Source organism: Drosophila biarmipes, chromosome 3L (genome assembly GCF_025231255.1).
Source record: "Drosophila biarmipes strain raj3 chromosome 3L, RU_DBia_V1.1, whole genome shotgun sequence".
Classification (NCBI taxonomy): domain Eukaryota; kingdom Metazoa; phylum Arthropoda; class Insecta; order Diptera; family Drosophilidae; genus Drosophila; species Drosophila biarmipes.
The window spans coordinates 24,961,937-24,980,680 of record NC_066613.1 but is presented as its reverse complement, the minus strand read 5'-3'; the positions used below and the strand labels follow the sequence as shown (position 1 = coordinate 24,980,680).

The 18,744-nt window shown below is 40.3% G+C and overlaps 3 protein-coding genes across 29 annotated transcripts in view; 1 reads left to right on the top strand and 2 right to left on the bottom strand.

Moving 5' to 3' along the window:
• LOC108034802 (potassium voltage-gated channel protein Shab) overlaps positions 1-3,683 on the bottom strand; it is a 58,506-nt gene extending 54,823 nt beyond the window's left edge. For 3 of the 26 annotated variants that reach the window (XR_007763660.1, XM_017109806.3, XM_050886099.1), the window contains exons 1-2: positions 3,156-3,287; positions 1,196-1,393 (exon numbers count right to left, since the gene is read on the bottom strand). The gene's annotated coding sequence lies outside the window, so the exon portion shown is untranslated. The other 23 variants (XM_050886094.1, XM_050886098.1, XM_050886093.1 and 20 more) reach the window with 16 other exon arrangements.
• Positions 895-17,564, top strand: LOC108034804 (protein spaetzle 5). Of its 2 annotated transcripts, none has more exons than XM_050886111.1 (6): positions 895-915; positions 9,570-9,716; positions 9,773-9,927; positions 14,222-14,485; positions 14,865-15,392; positions 17,251-17,564. In XM_050886111.1, the coding sequence occupies exons 2-6, from the start codon at positions 9,654-9,656 to the stop codon at positions 17,417-17,419; spliced, it is 1,179 nt and encodes a 392-aa protein (XP_050742068.1). In that variant the 5' UTR covers positions 895-915; positions 9,570-9,653; the 3' UTR covers positions 17,420-17,564. The 2 variants fall into 2 exon arrangements, with proteins under 2 accessions (XP_050742068.1, XP_043951093.1); XM_044095158.2 differs by lacking the exon at positions 895-915 and adding an exon at positions 6,689-6,992.
• Positions 10,138-10,837, bottom strand: LOC127010840 (probable G-protein coupled receptor Mth-like 7). Its single transcript, XM_050886113.1, has 4 exons — positions 10,720-10,837; positions 10,489-10,663; positions 10,230-10,424; positions 10,138-10,173 (listed from the first exon to the last, which is right to left on the bottom strand). Exons 1-4 carry the CDS (start codon positions 10,796-10,798, stop codon positions 10,155-10,157), a joined length of 468 nt encoding a protein of 155 aa, XP_050742070.1. The 5' UTR covers positions 10,799-10,837; the 3' UTR covers positions 10,138-10,154.
• Positions 17,565-18,744: the final 1,180 nt, after the last annotated feature.

Below are 18,744 nucleotides of genomic sequence, written 5' to 3'. Positions count from 1 at the left end.
AGCTCTCTTAGTTCCGAATCTATTTTAGTTTTCGAGCATTCATTTTTGACTTATGTGGGGATTTATTTTTTTGCTTATAACTCCATTACATTTGCTTATGCTTTTGCAATGATTATAATACATCATAAGGAATATGTAGAAATAATTAAAATTCATCTTAAAAATCAGTATTCTTTTTCAAAAGAAGTTTGTATCCCAAATTTCAGTAGGTTAAGCAAATAGTTTTTGATTTTTCTTAATGTTGAGAGTAGAAGGGCCTCAAATATTTACCTACTTGCAATTTGGCACAATCTGATTTATAGATAACATGAGCGTGTTCGAGAGCACTTACTGGTTTTTCCATATTTCTAACAGGCTTTTCCGCCTCACTTGCTCCCGACAATCCCATCAATCCCTTCGGAAACCTTTCACTTTGGAGAAAATTGCTCTGGATGTGGGCCACGCCCCCCAAAAGCACAGAACCAAAATTGGCAAGCCATTAAGAAGCGTGCACTGTTGTTGTTTACACATCTAAAGCAATTTTATCACCTGCGAACAATGTTTGGACTAAGTATATTTTATGGCCCAGCCTCGCCCAGCCGAATTTCCCCCATAAATTCCCCAAAACTTTCCCGCTTTTCCCAGCTCCAGCTGCAGGTGGGAAAAGGGGCGAGAGTGCCGAGGTGGATAGCACCGCCTTATCACAATATTTGCGGCACATCACTTGATTATTGGCTTGTCTGTCAACTAGCATGAGTATTATATTATTTTTATTCCTTATCTGGCTTGGGGGCGGGCCGGGTCCCAGTCCCTCAGAGGTGCCATTAAGGCCGTTTGACAACTTGGGAAATGTGTTTGCGCAGCTCGGGTAATTGTGCCCGATAAAAACCGCAGCTCGAATGCGAAAAGGGCTCCGGGAAACTGTGGAAAGCCTGAGTAAGTAGCATGTCAAATTACAAACGCTAATTGACTCGTAAAGTTGCCAAAAGTGCGGCACGAGTCGAAATATCGATTGCATTAGCATAAGTTCATAATGAAAGGTATGCAGAAAATACACAAAAAACTTCTTAATTTCCCAAACTTAAGTAAGGTATATTGCTTTTAACAAAATTATGTTTTAAAATTTATTATATGTGAAAAAAAAAGTAATTTAATAATTACTAATTATAATAAAAACCGCTAATATAATACTATCAATTATTTTAGTTCTACTCACCAACTAAGAAGTATTAACTTCACTTGCGTTTAAGATTTATTTGGGGAGTTTTGTTTAAGCGTTGATTAAGTTTTTTGATTTTGTGTTTTGTTTGTTATAGCGTAGGAATATATTTACTTTACATTTTCCAATTGTATTACGGGGGAATTTGCATTTATCTTCTTATCTTTAGGAAAATACTTGTCACAGACACACGCGCTGGAAAACAAAGAAAACGAATCTTAAGCTGCACTGTTTTGGGGAAACTTTTTATTTTAATTTGAAAAGGAAAACGTATACGGCGAGTTAGCGTTATGGTAATGCCAGTACTAGTGAGGATTTTCCTTTTCCGCCAGCCTATCTGTCTGCCTTTTGGGCCTTCCTTTTCCACTTTTTCCCCACTGTATTTGTATTCGTACGTTTATGGGTGGTACACGCCTTGCTTCGCCGAGGGAAAACACTTTTTCTTGCGGCCCCCGACACTCACAATTCAAATGAACTTCAATTCGGTATTATATTCTCTGTTGTTTTGTTTGCTGTTCCATTGTTTCGATTTTATTACACATTTGCCCTGGCCTGTGGAAAATGCGGTGTGTAAAAGTGTGTGCCGTGTGTAGGTACGGTGTGTGTGTGTAAAAGGGGTGGGGGGCACGGGAGGCTTTTCCGATTTTCCGCTGCTCACGCACACTGTTTTTCCCAAGCACAGCACGCTCCAAAGTCTAGCCACGAACTGAAAGCGTCGGGGCAACTCCAAACTCGAGCAGCAGGAAAAGCGGAAAACCGAGAGGCTTCCAATGTCAATGCGAAGCCAATCCTTTGTACGAGAAATGTGTTATTTTGGAAGGCCCAAACCAGAACCAAGCCAAAACCTCCTGGAAAACCATCGCTCTCTCTCCGGCGCTCTCTCTCGGAAAATTCCCTCGCTCTCTGTGCAAGAGTATTTGGGATTTTCCTCTCTCCCGCTGGTTTGTTTTCCCAGTTGTGCGTGCGTTTTGACAACTACATTCCGCCCCGAAAGAAATGAGTTTTGAAGTTTTCAAAGTAGATTTCCACTTGCAAAGTTTAATTAATATGAATGCCTCGCTTGTGGGCTACATACTATACTAGATATAGTTTTCCGATCTCTGTGTTTTCCTTTTTCTTTGTGTTTGGCTTTCATTTTTTTGGCTTTTCAGTTTCTGGGTAAATTTATTGGCCGTGCGGGCGTGCTTTTTTGTTAAAAATAGCCGAATCAGCCTCGCGATGCGTCGGCAGCCTCAGCGACAGCTCCAAGTTCAGATGGGTTCTATTTTTTGGGGGACCATCTTTATGGAGACTGAGCGACAACTTTTGACCTTAGTCAAGCGAAAAGTGTGCGGTGTTCTGTGCGTTCTGTGTGCTCAGCCCACCTGTCTTTGTTTTTGTTTCTGTGTGAGTGTGTGTATCTTTTAAGCGCCTAATTGGCCAAGTTGCGTTGCGGCTGCCAAATAATTCAGGCAACTGCAACTACTCGGCTAATTACGACCCATGAATGAATAATCAAGGGGAGACGCTAGCCCCCAAGAAAGGGAAAACGAAACCGAAACTGAACCCCCTGGAAAACGAACACCCCCTAGGAAGCCCGAATCGCTGACACATGAATTTATGATTTCTTTGGCCGTGTTGTTATTGCCTTTATGATTATTGCGACGCCGCGTCTGTTGTCTGGCCTTTCCGAATTTTCCGACTTCTCCGACATTTCCCGCCTGACGCCAGCTAAGTAGCAACCCCCATTTAACCATTGTCAATCATATGACCCGGTTTTTGGGGCTTCGGCGATCTGGTTTTTGGGCTTCCGTTTGGCAATTTGTTTCGTTACCCAGATAAACATATCTTGTTGGTAGTTTTTGCGCTTCCACGCTACAACTTCCCCAAAAACGTGCTGCCTTGGCATTATTAATGTCCTGTGACCCAAAAAAAAAAAAATAAAACGGAGACACAAATATCTTAGAGTTTCCCGCACCAACTGCTGGCCGAAGGAAAGAAAAATCAATTGATTGACTGCGATGGCCACATTTTCTGCACTTTTAAACGCGTCACTAGAAATTTAGATTTTGAGATTATACGTTTCGGTATTTGCGCTTTCTTTTGCTTTCTCTCTCTGTGTAAATCTCTCTCTTGTCACACTTGATTTATTTTCGAAATTTTTAATTTTTCCTCATTGACTTCGTGGCATTTTTTCACGAGTTTCCGCGCACACACACTTTTTGTTTGCGTTTTTATTATTCTTTTTCTTGGCCAGGAGTTGCATTTGGATTGGTAACAGTTGATGGCCAGCTGCCGACTAGCTGGCCAACTGACCAAGTAGCCAACCGACAGACTGTCGGAGTGGAAAACACGACGGAAAATCCGAGGCGCCCAGTGCTTAGTATCAAGTATACGCCGTGGCACACACGACCGGAGGCACAGGCACAGGCACAGGCACCCACCACACGTCCGTTCTCAGCTGTGGCCCAGCGCTTTTGAGAGCGTTCCGTGCTGTTCTGTTCCGCCGGAGCCACTGCAGCCGGATCCGGCTCTGCCGACGGCGGCGTCGTGGTGAGTTTGCGGCCAGCTGATGGCGGATGGGCGTTTGGCGCTCGGCGTTTCGAAACGCCAGCAGGGGCGGAGGCGTTGGGAAAGCGCGTACGTCAAGGGGGTTGAAAGACTAAATACCTCAAAGTTTGTTTGGGTTTTCAGGCGGAAAAACTCACGAGGGAATACTCTCTTCTAAGGAAGATATACATTATTTTTTAATTCTTTTTGCCATTAAAAATGTGATTTATCAGAATGTATTTATGGAGTTTTTATATTGCCTTGCAAATTGTTTGACTGAAATAATATTATTCTCCCATTTAAATGAATAAATAATAATAATAATATAAATATTAGCTATTTAAAAAAAGGCTTTCAGAAAACGCCCGCATCTTACAATATCTCATACTGCCTATTTGATAATACAACTCTAATCGTATGATAATACTCTCCTCTATTCACACACCATTTTTTAGGTTTTAAGGAAAATGTTTTGTATGACAGCCATTGAGACTTATTAAGTTCTGATTATTTATGGCCATTTAGTTTAAATGACAGGCGTAGACGAGGGCGTAACAGGACCGCTTGTGGTGCTGAAATCCAAGACATATGGTCTTTTCTTGTGCTATGCTGTTTATCTGAAGGACATGTGGTGAAAAGTTCCTGCTCTCCTTTTGTCTTTTCCCCCACCTTATTTTTTTCTTGGCCGCCTTGACCAGTCATGAATATAAATTATGCCCTAAGTGACAGGAGGAGGCTGTTATGGCTAAACAATCATAAAGAACACCCGGCACGAATTGTTTTCAGATTTTTATAATGTGCCATAAGCAAAAAATAGGTAGGATAAGAATAGCGTTTGAATATAAACGAAAACATAATTTTCTCTTTTTAATAACTGTTTAAAGATGTAAGGTGGCCAATAAAATGAGGGAAACTTTTAACTTAGCCTTTCAGTTTTTGAGTGTTGGTATTAATATTAATTAAAATTGGATAAAACTTAACATTAAATCTACAAATTTTGTATAAATAGCTTTTAGATCTTTTTATATATATTTTTTTTGTTTAAATGAAAATGTAAAATAATACTCAGTAAAGCTTTTGTCAGTCACTAATCGAAGATCACAACCAAAGAGGCGTTTTTCGCGCGTTTTTCTAGCGTTTTCGGTGCGGTTTTGTTTGTTGGAGGAGCGAACTCATAAAATAAATCGAAATTAAAAACTGGCTGTCTGAAACACCTATTACCATTACGTCACGGGCAGCGGGTGATGCTCGGCGGGTGAGTGGGCCAAAAAGACAGTCGCAGAGGTACGAATTGGTATGAAATTGGCCCGGGGCAAAAGACGGATTTAATGGTTTCGTTGGCCAACCGATTGAGATGGCATTGAGATGGCCGGGCCCAGCCTCTAATTAACCCTTTCGCAATTGCAGCTAAGCCCTAAAACGGCGGAGGCGGTGGGCAGTTTGGGGGGATTGGCCCTAACACGGGTTACATCTACACAAACACGTGTTAGTTTTAGTTATAAAATGACTTTAGTCCCGATACCTTGGACTCGGAGTTTGATTAATGAGCGGCTTAAGTGAATCTCAAATCGAATCTGAGCCTGCTCGGCCGGCAGACTGATGAAGTCACTAATTTGACTTAAAAACGCATTAAAAACCATTTTCGATAAGAGTAGCGGAGCTCCCCATACCGTGATTTCGGCAAGGGTTTTCCCGTACTTTTCTGCCTCGCGGTCTAGGTCTCGTCTTTGTGAAAGTTGTGCCAAAATAAAACCAAACCCGAAAAAACCAAAATTGAACGATGAAACCAGCATGGCGACGGAAAAAATTCCAAAAACGCCTCGCAAGATTTGAGAGTGCAAATCTCTTGCTTTATGGGCCCTTGCCTATTGTAAATGAATGGAAATTCGCGAGGTGGACTAAAGGATACTCTTTGAATTAATTAGGAATGTTTTATTTGTTATGTCCCACAAATGAAAGTAAAGTTTCAAAAAAAGATAATTATAAATAGATATAATAATATTTTTAAAAGACATATGCCTATCTCCAATCATTTTGAATACTAATCCTTGATTTTGCAATTCAAAGAAATATTATCCAGTGTAAGACAATTCTCATCGCTTTCTAGGTAAATATAAAAATAAAGAAATATAGCATTAATGGCCATTATTCAAAAATGTTATAAGTAGTTATGTCTTAAGGTATTTTATAATCCAAAGCAAAATTAAAGATGTATAGAAGTGGTATACCTTTAAGCTGATATACCGCTGATGCAATAATCCCAATTCCCACTTTGGCAAGGCACAAAAATTGATTTAAATGCCTTTGCCAAGAGGCATAAACGTCCCTAACTCCTACAATTGTGCGTGGTCTTGGCCATTAAAGCCTTTTCTTGCCAACATTCAATGTCTGCGCCGGGGGCAACGCCAAATCAAATCAAATCGAATCAACGGCAGCAGTCACAAATCTGCGACAGATAAAAGCTGTTAAATGACCTTCATTGGCCATAAAAATCCAAAATCATCGCCCGAACAATGAATCGTTTCTATGGGCCAAAACCGGCGGCAACGGCAACGCCGAACAACAATTGGCGAGCGGCGTCAGAAAATTAACAATTTAAATAAATTCACTTTATTGCAGTTCGCATATTGGCGACAATGTAAAGCAAACAATAAAAGTTGTCAATAAATAAGGCCCACGTCATATTGAATGGCCCGAACCGCTGGACTTCCGGTCTTGAATCGGGCCAAAAAGGCGAAAAACCCGAACAAACCGCACATATCGTATTATAGTATGTGGCCAACGACATGAATCACGGGCCAAAAAGTTCAAAGTTGAGCGGGGCGGGCTAAATTGAGAGATTAACTGGGTAGATCGGAGCCGGCTGGTCATATCTTTGGCCATATAGCGCTGCTCTGACCCAAGCTCTGCTTTTCTCTGCCCCGAGTTCGCGGCTCTGGGCCGCTGTTAACTTGGCTAAGACCGCTCAGTTGGCTACGAGCTGCCGCCGTGAGCATTGGCAAACGCGTGAAACGGAAAAAACGAAACCGAACTCGAAAACCCCAAACCCCAAGCCGAAAAATATAATTTGAAATCTCCGCGCTGCTCTTCGGTACGTGTTAAGTTTTTTAATTAGTCAAGTTTTCAAGTGAGTGCGGTGGCAAAAAGAGAAAATAATTCACAAAAATACAAAAAGCAAAGCTCAACACCCTAGGGTAGTGCACAAAAAGGTTAACAAAAAACCCGTGGAGCAAAAGATAAAAGCAAACATTAAACCCCTCAGTAGGTGAGTAATTAATAAAGCGAATATTTAAACCCCTGCCATAAATTAATAAATTTAATTAATCTGTCATCGCAGCTCTGATTTATTATAACATTTTATTGTTTTTTTTTTTTCGTATATATACTTGTAACCGAAATGTTAGGAAACCAGCAAACACAAATTAAAACAAAGCGATCACAAAACAAAATCCACAAAAAATGCAGACAACACTTTGGGTAAATAAAAACAAAATATAATCAAAGTGGGGAGAAAAAAACCTGGCCGTAGCCTTGAAAAGTCGTGCTTAATTTCTCAGCTAAATGCAGGCATAAAATATATGTTTAAAAAATTATAATGAAGCCCAGCTATTTGTCTGGCTCAAATCGAAACCATTGTTTTAGTCCCTAAATTGGTAACAAATAAGCCATTGAGCCACGAAAAAACCAAAAATAAGTCAGGGGTCAGGCTTTTAAAAATAACCAAACCTTGCCCACATTTGAAAAAGATGATGTTACGGATTTATATAAAAAAAAATGTATATTTAAGTCTAAAAGTCTTTCAATATCTTTAGACTTCCACTGTAAGACTGTAAAAAAGTTTATTTCATAGTATTTATTTTCCGCAAAGAGGAAACTAAAATTGTTTACTTAAAATTTCTCAAGATTAAAAGAATTTTTTTTCTTAAATAGCCATTAAATATTTATTTATGTATATCAATTATCAATAAGAGTTCAACTCATTTTGTAGCCCGCTAATACTTCAATTAGCTGCCAACAAAGTATCTAGACTCATCCCCTGAATAAGTTCCAATCGGCTGAATAAGTGAGATTGTCTGGGCGAGACAAAGATAAAGATCCGACAATCGATCATTACTCAGGCGGGGTATAATCAATTAAATATAGATAGATGATTTTGCGGCCAAATCATTCAAATAAATTGAATGGAGCCCAGCGGTTTTGGGCTCTCAATTTCGAAAATGGAGCCGCAGCCAATGGATTAGCCGCTAAAGCTTGGTCAAAGATCTTTAACAATTTCATTAACTCTTGACCCGTCGGCCTAATGATGTGCAAATGGCCCAAAACACACCATAAAACACGCAGCCACTAAAGTTGCTAAGGGAAACAATGCCAGAGACCATGTCCAACTTCTTTTTGGCCGCTCTGTGATTTATGAGGTGATCGCCTGGCGCAACTTTGGCATCGGGGAAATACCACCAATACGTGGGTGTAGCCATGTGCAAGCCTCCATTAGCAGATCGCAGGCACCAAACAAAGCTGGTCCATGCACAGAGAGAAAAAATATACTTTGCAAAAAGTATTGGGAGGGTAGCTTACTTATCATGACTTTGGACATATTGTTTAAAACAAAAAGAGTAATCTTTTTTAAAAAATAAAACTAATTAAACACAATAATTTTGCATCGACAAATTTGTTTTTTTTTATGATTATTATGAAACCTTTACATTTTGTTATTTTCTCTGTAATTGGCCAATCACTTTGTCATTGGCGCTTGATTGTTGACTGATTTGTTTTGCTTGGCTTGTGCAAAAGAGCCTGTGATCCCGGAAATCCTATCACACTTGTGGCAGGTGTTTTTCTATCAGCATAAATTCCTATTAATTCTTGAATGCCCATTGCTTTTACAGTCCCCATGACAGCCCGTTGTTGATATAAATAATTGTGGTACACATTTTTATTAAAACTAAAGCAGAACTTGACACGGAATCCGGTTTTTAGCATTGACAGTGACCGCTTTTGATTGGATCACTTGTAACCCTGGCTTGGAATAATTAAAATATATTACATATTCGGGTTATTTTTAACCTAACTACCTGTGTATTGTGTGTAGTTCATTATAAATGAATGGGGGAAGTTCCACTTTCAGATTGTATAAATGTGATTATTTTTGGGAAGTTTTCATTTTAATTACGCATACTATATGCATTAGATATTTATTAAATAATAAATTAAAGAGTAAATAATATTAATAGCTGCCTTTCGGTTTCCGCAATTAAGATTCCATTTTAACAAAGATAATTATTATGTCAGTGATAATTTGCATTCCTTTAAACATTTCGATCTAATCTTAAGTAGACTGGTAAACATCCCATTTAGAAGCGCTAATAAATCATTAGACTTTATAAATATTGTCATTAGCCGACAGCTCGGGTTGCCAATTGAGAACGCCCCCTCAATGGCGGTGGGCGTGACCAGTCCATTATCTTCGCATCGTATACTTAATCTACGTATACTTAATCTTGTTGTCTTGAGCTTGCTCGTCACTTTCACTTTTGGCAATTTATTTTCGCTATTTACGGGAGTTGTTCGAGTTGCTTGGGTGCTGTTTGCCTTAGAGGTTGTCGGTTGTGTAGTTCGTATTTATGTTATTGTTTTAGTTGTTGATTGTTCGACTCAACAATAAGCCCAAGTGAACTCTGCACAACAAATAAGCACTTTGTGGCATTTCCGCTGCGGAAAAACCATCAGTTATTGTCTGTTTTGTGTCCCCCTGGAAATGGTGCGAAAAATTGCCTCGTATTTGCCGTTTTTTTGCGACTAATATTTGGCCAAATAATTCATGGCAGTTTCTCTTTCGCTTCAGATTTCAGAGTTGGCGACTTGAAGACAGTTGCTGAATCGCAATCGAGTCAAATGCAAATGCAAATCGACGGCGAATGAATTGACAATGACAAAGAGTATTAAACGTCCGCCCCCTTTTAGTTGTAAACGAGTTCTCCTTACCTATGTGGTGAGTATTCCTTATCGCAGAAGTGCTTGATATAATTAACAGTGTATTTCCTACAGATATTAGCTTATACAGTAGCCGCCCACAGTTCGCCCCCGCCATGTGGCCTCTATGGAGCGCCGCCTTGCCAGTTCCTCCCGGCGCCACCTGGACAAACGCCCACCTGTGCCCGTCCTGGGAAGACGTACTGCGAACACGCCGATAACTATCCCACGTAAGTATAAAAATTCAGGGAGATACTCAAACATATTAATATATATATTAACGAACATAAATTAAAATGATTTAAGCAAACTTACAAGATGAACTTTCAACAAGAACAAAGCACATTCTTGGGTAGACAAAAAAGTCTTTATTATAATACTTATTTTAAATGTACGTTTAAGTCTTTAAATATATGAAAACTTTGATATAGTAAGTTTACTGATCGGTGCTGTGATTTTAACGTTTTCCTTTAATTCTGCAGAAACAGAGAACTGATTTATCATAAATCTGTCTTAATCACAATGCACTCACCTCTCCTTAAGCAGCTGTAGGGTACTGCGCTTAAGGATAAGCATCACAAAAACTATAATTCCATAACTGCGTTCGAAATAAGAGAGAAAGTCGTCTAGCGGCCCCAAGTAACGCTTCCCAATGTCGAAAAACGTAACTAATTCCAAGATCCAAATCACTCCCATGATGACGGAAATCCGCATAAACATTAGGTAGCTAGGATCGGAGTTCAGAATAAATATCATGATTGCTTTCAAGTGTATGTTAGGTTGGATATTACGTCTCAGTGTCAATATTGAAGCAGCTTGTAGTCCTTTCCCTATCTCGTTTAAAAGTTTTTAGTTCGCTCTTTGTTTTCCAAATGTGTAAGAACGTCAGGATAAACATGATCACATTGAAGGTGGTAAGGATCAGAACTGGTCCTTCTAAGTATATCCAGGAGGAGGGGCCCAAAACTGTGAACGAAAAAAGTATATCGTAAATGCATAGATAAGTGTATCCTTTTTTGAACCTTTGACCGCGCATTCAGAATAACCAACTAATGGCATCCAGTTCCATTTATGAAGATCCTTCTCCCAGAACAGATTCATTACAAAAATGATTACTGTTGGAATAACAGATGTGCCCAAGACGAAGGCAGAGTATTTCAGAAACTGATAACGAGGTTTTTCCCGACTCATGGACGTCAATAATTTCCATAAATGAAAGCAGATAACAGCATCCCAGTGATTGGCCACCGTCGTGAAGAAGTGAAATCCATAACCTAGGAACAGCCTTATATCATCAACAACATTTTATAATCCTATTGCCTGCTTAAACTATATATGCAGAATTAAACTTCAACAACTAACCTGTTATTAAGCAAAATTGGTTTAACCAGTTCATTTTAGACAGTATGTTGAGAAGGTCCACCATGGACTTGCTGAAAAAGCAACAGATAAGACACTTGCCCAGCGCGTTCCGCAGTTGCTTAACGTAAAGATACACCAACAGTGTGAGGATATAGCATAGGAGGGATATTGCCATGATTGCAAGCATAAAATGGGATCGATTAGTTAATGTGGAAGATTATTACCAATAAAATACTTTCATACTTTCGATGTAAGCTGTCGGCCACGTTTTAACACACCTATGCTAAACAACCGCTATGGACTTTGGAAAATCCGAATGAAACTGAGGATAGAGGCAGTAGTTTTGCTTGTATAATACCTCGCTGGTGCTGTATTGATATAGGGTACCGTCCTATAAGATATTTCTTAGCAATGGAGAAAGTTTTGGGATATTGTAGGACAAACCTTGAATATCACGTACTCATCTTCCCCCAAACTGACCACCTCGTCACACATATGGAACTGGTCGCTGAGGACGAGCATGTCGGTAAAATTGGACAGCGGTGCCATCTGCAGCTCCTCATCAGTAAGATACACGTCATTCGCCTCATTTAAGCTTAGATTTAGCATTGTTAGGCCAATATCCTCCTTAAAACCTTTATTATTACACTTTCCATGTTCCAACATATCTTTGCGGGGACAACAGATCCTCACACAAGTCCTAAGTTCGCAGACGCAGGCTCTTAAATGGTTTTTCACAGGCTCTTTGGGTCCGGTTATCAACTTTGTGTAATTGTAATATCCAGTCCTGTAAGCACTCACTTTAAGTCCATGGTATAAATACGTATCGTTGACTCCCTTTAAATGCGAAATATCGACGGTATTAAAATAGTCACAGTTTGGGATATCAGCATTTAAATTCTTTACTATTGCTAAAATAAGCATTGCGCAGGACAATTTAAAGTATAGAAACATTTTTTATTCAATTTATTTTTGTATTTTATTTGTTTAGGAAACTTCTGCGAGGCAGTGCAATTCAAATGAGTCCCAAGAAAACTAGTACGCAGCTTAAATAGAAACCCTGCGACAGCAGAGAATTATAGCCGAGGTCCCAAAAAACCTTATCACTGCTATTGAAATAATACTATACACTAAATTCACGTTCGGGGAACGCTAGAACATACCCGAGAGACCTATTAGGCCTTATAACCGCTTCTTGCAATGAGAATTTCAGCTTTCCGAGAAATGGTAAAATTTAATTAGATTCTCTGGAGAATGTAAGGCTATGGTCAGAGTAATACATCATTTTAATAAGTAATATTTATAAAAGTAGGCTTTATCGCTAAGCCAAAAACAAAAAGAACAAGGAACCCCTGATGCCTGCGCCACTGACTCCAATCAATATTCACTTCATTCAAATGCAGTTCAAACAAATGTTTGGCCACGAGGCAATTTCGGTTTCAGTTTAATTCGCCATCGAAACCAGAAACTTGTTCGCTGGCTTCGCATTAGCATACGAGTATCGAGCGAGTATCTCTTCTGGCTGCTTCCGCGACAAGATATCTCTCAGATACTCAGATACTCGAACTGATGCTGTTTTGGGTGCTTCTGCTCTCCGCCAGCTGGGGGAATTCCTTGACCCAATAAACTTGAATTGACAGTTCAAGACACTTTTGTTTGGCTCCAACTAGCAAGTATACATATGTAGTATAGGTTTGGCGACTATCCGACGACTGGCCGCGTGCTTCTCGAATATTTATGAATGCCTCCAATGAATAATCGTGGCTTCGGGGCACCATAAGTTGCTTAGACCGGCACTTTGGCGCGTGAGCTGTGGTATTTTGGGTGTGCTTTAGATTATTTTTGGAGAACAACATGATTTTTTAAATGAATAAAACATTTTGGTTACTAAGGCTTGGATGTTTAAAATATAGTTTTATTAAATACCAGATAAGACACCACTTAGTTGAAAACTTAAATTCAGGGATAAAAAAGTACGGGGTTTTAGAAATAATAATTTAGAATTAATTCAACAATATATTTGTTAATTTTGCCAGATCTTTTATAGTTTGAAACATGTTTTATCTAGCCACTATCTTGTTGACAACGAACAATAAACTCAAATGAATACACAATCAATTTAGTTAAATGTAAAATTCAATGATAGAGCATTCATTATTCACCACTTGACCCCCAGAGTGCAGCTTTTGTCTTACGTCCACCAAAGATGGCACTCGAATTTGTTGTTTTGTTTGTTTGTTTATCACCCGCCTTCGCTCGACTGGTTGGCCATGTTTGCTGGGTCTATTTTTAGACCATTTCTTCGGATTTAAATAAAATGTGCGTTAGTTGGTAAGGGTAATGCGAATGGCTTGATAAGCCCTCGGCGCCGACGCGGCAATTAAATAGGCATTTTTATTACAACGCTTGCATTGGAATTCCTGTGCGTTGCATAATTCTCAAAAAATAAAAGATATGATACGGGAAAGCCCCATGCGGGTTTTTACTATAAATTCGTATATAGGTGGGGTCTTTCCCGCCCCTTAACCCCTACCTTTCTCTGACTTGTTTTTGTTTTTCGGCGGCACGTGACGGGCATGCGATGCCTGTTGATAAGAGAAGCAAAATAAAAGCAAAACTGCTACACTGCCAATTTATTATTTACGATGTCTGCGCCTCCCCATTTCATTTCGGCTGTCTTGCCGGCGGCCGCATATTAATTATGATACTCATATTTGATTTGGCTTGGGCAACGCCGCAATTACCATTTCCATAGCAATTTCTGGCACTTGTCAGTCAGTCGGTCTGTGACTTGCATAATTTGCTGGCTCCGACAAGTGGCTGCTACTCCAGTACACGCTTTCCCAGCCCGTTAGCCATCGCAGCTTGCATCACTCATTGTATTCCTCTTACACGCAGGAAAAAGATCTGAAAAAATGAGGTCGTTTTCCACTCGTTAATAACAGATACAAGTGGTACACACTTCACAGAAAACAACATCTTTGAGATCGAACAATTGATGTGAATTTCAAACAATTCAAAAGTATTTCATAATACATAAATATTTTGGGGAAGGTGTGTTAAAACTTATGAACTTTCACTTCCATAAAACTATTGAGGATTTTTTATCAACCTTCCTGTTACCTACAAATGTATTTACTGTATTTTTTTTATTATTTTAAGGTATCTCATCAAGAGCCTCGTCCGAAAGTGGGGCTATGAGGCCAGCACATTGCTGGTGGATGAAACCTGGGAGGATTTCGCGGCTGTGGCGTGGCACGATACTCCCGTCTTCTACGATCCCAAGTCCATTTTCCCGCCCCGCGATCCCAGTGCCCAGGACTTTAATGGATATAGTTATCAGACCCCATTTGGGGGGAATCCCCAGAGGGTGAGTGGCGGGGGCAACCCCCTATTCGTCAGCAGTCCCTCTACGGAAGCGCCAACGTGAGTAAAATGAAACATTTTTAGCAGATATGTTTTTAGAGCATAACAAGCAATTTAAACTTGAATTGAGGGTCTTTATTAAGATTATTTTTGTTTATAGCACACCAGAAAATAGAAAACTTTATACCAACCACCACTTGATTATTGACCTTCGAAGAAGTATTAAGCACCCATGAATGGGCTTTGGGCTCAAAAAAGCTATTTAAAATTATGATATGAAGGAAAAAAACATTTGTGGCTGTACTGTAATAATAGTACAGCCACAAATGTTTTTTAAAAAGCTAATTACAATTACATATGCCACACAAAAAATTATTAATTAACTAACATGCTTATGCCCCTCCGATTTTAATCTATTAATACCCCTGGTATTTCTTAGGTATCTGCTCTACACCTCTTCGGGTGGAGGTCATCGCTCCGGTCAGCGTTACAATTCCCATGGAGGTGGCACCTCATCCTCCGGCGGACACTTGTTCTTCAATCAGGCCGGCAAGTCGACTCCCTACAACGCCACGCTCTGGCTGAAGCGGTTGGTCAGGGATCTCAGTCGGAAGCAAAGGCAAGTCGAAGAGGAGGTGGAGGAGGAGGTGGTGGAGGAGGACGAGCAGGCTCAGGAGGAGGATAAGGAGGAGGAAGAGGCGGAGGATGAGCCGGCCCAGGATCATCCGCAGAGCAAGCGCGATATCTCACTCAACATGGATCTCTTGGATATTATAGGCGTTGATGCCCCCAATCCGCTTAAGAAGCGCTCGAGGACGAAGCGCCAGAGTCCGGGGCGCTCCACTCTCTGCCAGACGACCTCGCAGTTCATCACCCCTCAGGCGGCGCTGAATAGCCGCGGAAACTGGATGTTCGTGGTCAACGAGCAGAACACTGCCCGCCAAATGGTCAAGGCGGAGCTCTGTGCGTAAGTACAAAATTCAGTTCGAAATCATTCTACATGCATTTTACAGCGGGTTGTGTCTCGACTAAGAGCTCAGCAAGCAGTGCACTGCTTGGATGGTTGGTAGCTAAGACTCGGGCAGTTGCCACTTCAAATTATTTTTAAAGGTATTTTATAGAATTCAACAATGGCGGAAATATATTTCTTTTTGGAAAGACTATAGTAATATATAATACAGTTCAATAGCTAATTAAAAATAAAATTTCCTTTAACTTCGATGCAGTACTTATTTTGTTAAAACCAATGTTCAAAATTATAAAAACTTATTCGTTAATAATAAAGATTTTTAAACACATTTTCTGAAACAAGGTTTCAAGAGGAAGTAAAAATTGGAAAACAAATATTTTTGCTTACCATAAAACCGCGAGCACCGTTAACCTTTAAAAGTTTAACCTATTGTTATTGTCATTATTAACCAGATGTCACTTGAATTCTTTTATTTGCTAATGTGCTTCATAATTAATTTTGTAGCATTAGGGGATTATATGAGTGACCTGTCCATCCAGCCGTTCTGAAGCCTTCCTCATTATTTCGAGTCCCTTCCCCTGGTTCTGATTGCACACCCCTTGCCGTTTTCAGCACTTGTAATCAGTGGCCGAGGTGTCATGCCAACCCCCTTCCAATGTTAATAATTCGCAGCGGGACGCCCAAGGTTTCCCCCTCTTTTATTTATTTTTTGTGGAAACTAGGGGAAATCCCGCGCGCTCTTACCATCGCTGGGCACGTGGTTAGTGCAGGTCGAACTAAGGACCGTTTACACGGTGTCATAATTGCGGTTAAACGAATTATCACACCCCGAAAACGAGAGAGCAACACCAAAAGCAGGGCACATTCCGCCATTAGGCCATATCCTTGTCCCCTTTTCCTTTGAGTTCCCCTCTCATTGGTCCTTCCCCTTTTTTTGGATGCGTGCGCTGCTCGAAAACCTTTCCACACTCGCCCGGAAAAAGCGCAAACAAATGCCAGGAGCAGGAGCAGAAATTGGGGTGAGGTGGTTCTCTGCTGGTTCTTCGGGTTGGGTCATCGCGTTGCCCTAATTGCTGCCCGTTTGTCCCGCTCCTCCCAGTCTCAAATCGAGTCCCTTTTCCCTTCTGGATGCACGGCTTCCCTGCCCACTGCCACGGCCACTTGTTGTTAGCACTGAACCCGGTACTTGGCGCAATTTGTTTAACCAAATGGAGTACCTACGCAGGCGCGCATAAATCTTGGCCAAGGAACAGCTGGGAGCAGGGCTACAGAGAGAGAAATGCAAGAGCATCTTCTGAGCTGCATATAGACAATTTTACTCGAGAACCCTTACGTCCATCTTAGCTGAAATGAATGTTATAGATTTTAATAATTATTATTCTCTAATTAATATTTCAGCATTAAAAGTTGCGTTAGGATATTAAAATCCTTGAACTGTTGTAATATTTCCATCATAGGATTTTTGAATTTTTTATGAACAAACGTGCTAAAATAGTTAACTATATTTTTGTTAAAATCACATATGTAGCTTTAGGAAGGACCAATCATTCGACAATATTTATTTGCTGTGCAGGGATTTGCCGTTTTTCGCTTCCGCTCGGACTGCGACTCCTTATCAATTACGAACGATTCCCGTTTTAACGAGTTCGTTAAACTTTCAACTCTGGTTCTGGTCCGCCTGCGACTTGGCATCTCCGCGTTTGCTCCTTTCGCAGGAGTCGCGAGTGCGAGTCGCAGCCGGCGCTCCTTATTTATGCCCAGCAACCCACAACTAAATTCCCGACAATTGTTGATTTTTAGCATTTGGCTCGGGCACTTCGCATTCGATCCGGCACTCATATCGTTTATTTTTCAGCTCGAACACCTGCTCGAACCTGTGCGAATTGCCCAACGGCTACAACTCGAGATGCGAGCAGAAGTTTGTGCAAAAACGCCTAATTGCGCTCCAGGGCAACGGGCAGAATCTGTACCAGGACACGTTCTGGTTTCCCAGTTGCTGTGTCTGCACGATAGCCGCCAATTAAACGGACGAGGAAGCAGGACACCACATCCTCGGCGGCTATTCATTTTGGCAAATTCATATCTGATAACTAAATGATACGAAAGCACACACACACAACACCCCCACAAAAACACAAAACACAAAAAACACTCAATATCTCTCTCTCATGTAGTTACACAAACACACAATGTAGTTCTTAAAAATGTAATTTAAAATCGAAAACATCGAGTGAGGCATGCAAAATTGTATTTATGCCCGCACAGTCCCTTTGCGTTTTGCATAGTAGCATTAGTCTTACCCTGTGAGCGATGTAAAGGATATCAAATAAACAAATATTCGAAGCGATGCTTTTTTCTAGTTAAAGGTGTGGCTTTATTTTGGAGCTACGGTGTTCTGTGGTAAGTTTATATATGGTACCATATCAAGTCCATAATATTAATACGAAATATAGGCAAGACTTAATTATTTTAATTTTATACATTATTTTATACAATTTAATGGTTCTCCCTTTTATTTAAATATTTATATTCGATTACGCCCCATGTTTTAAATCAAAACCCTGCACACACACATTTCAATCCCTGAAAATACTCGTAATGATACAGGAAGATTGCCAACAAACAATTTTATTAAGCCCTGGGCATAGTGCAAATCGGATTTTGTGGTTTTTAATTAATATAGTTATTCCTTTTGCCGGCTATGCCAGCAAAGCCCCAAAGGATTGGCAACTTTTAATTGTAAAATGGCGAAATGAGAATTTCCGGAGCACAAACAAGCGGCAACAACAACACCTGCCGTGCTGCAAATGCAATTGCGTTCCATAAATCCAGAAACAATAATCGTAAAATAACATCAGGTGTCACGCGCACGAATCGCGGCTCAAAAAAGGGGGCCACTCATGCATGGCCTGTTGTTGGGGAAGGGAGCTTGGGGCTGAGGATACGGATGAGGACTCTCCGAGGATATGGCGGCACGGCCTGACAGAGGATATGGAATGGAAGTATTGATGGCCGATATTATTACCCGATGATGTATGCCCCAGTATCCGTACATCTGTGACACCCAAAGTGCTCCAGATGTCCCCAGTTGGTGACAGCAGGGAAAGTATGGACGGAAGCAGCTGAAGTTTAAGGATCCTCCATGAGACATCTAGTGGTTTTACTTGGATGTTTTTATGTTAAATTATACATAAATCATACACATTTGTATATTGGTTGTTTGATTAAAGGACCCTTAATTAGAAAACGAGGAATACATGAAGATCCTGAATTATATTGAATACTTACTGAATGTTCATATTTTAAATAATCTACTGTACATTGCCTTAAATTTCCCCTTTCTAATAGG

Excerpts from the sequence above, each read along its gene's own strand:
- LOC108034804 (XM_050886111.1), top strand. The coding sequence starts at position 9,654 with ATGACAAAGAGTATTAAACGTCCGCCCCCTTTTAGTTGTAAACGAGTT. Across the intron at positions 9,928-14,221 it reads CACGCCGATAACTATCCCAC|GTATCTCATCAAGAGCCTCG; the intron begins GTAAGTATAAAA and ends TATTATTTTAAG. Across the intron at positions 15,393-17,250 it reads GTCAAGGCGGAGCTCTGTGC|CTCGAACACCTGCTCGAACC; the intron begins GTAAGTACAAAA and ends TTTATTTTTCAG.
- LOC127010840 (XM_050886113.1), bottom strand. The coding sequence starts at position 10,798 with ATGAATCTGTTCTGGGAGAAGGATCTTCATAAATGGAACTGGATGCCA. Across the intron at positions 10,664-10,719 it reads TTCTGAATGCGCGGTCAAAG|TTTTGGGCCCCTCCTCCTGG; the intron begins GTTCAAAAAAGG and ends TTTCGTTCACAG. Across the intron at positions 10,425-10,488 it reads TTCAATATTGACACTGAGAC|CTACCTAATGTTTATGCGGA; the intron begins GTAATATCCAAC and ends CTCCGATCCTAG.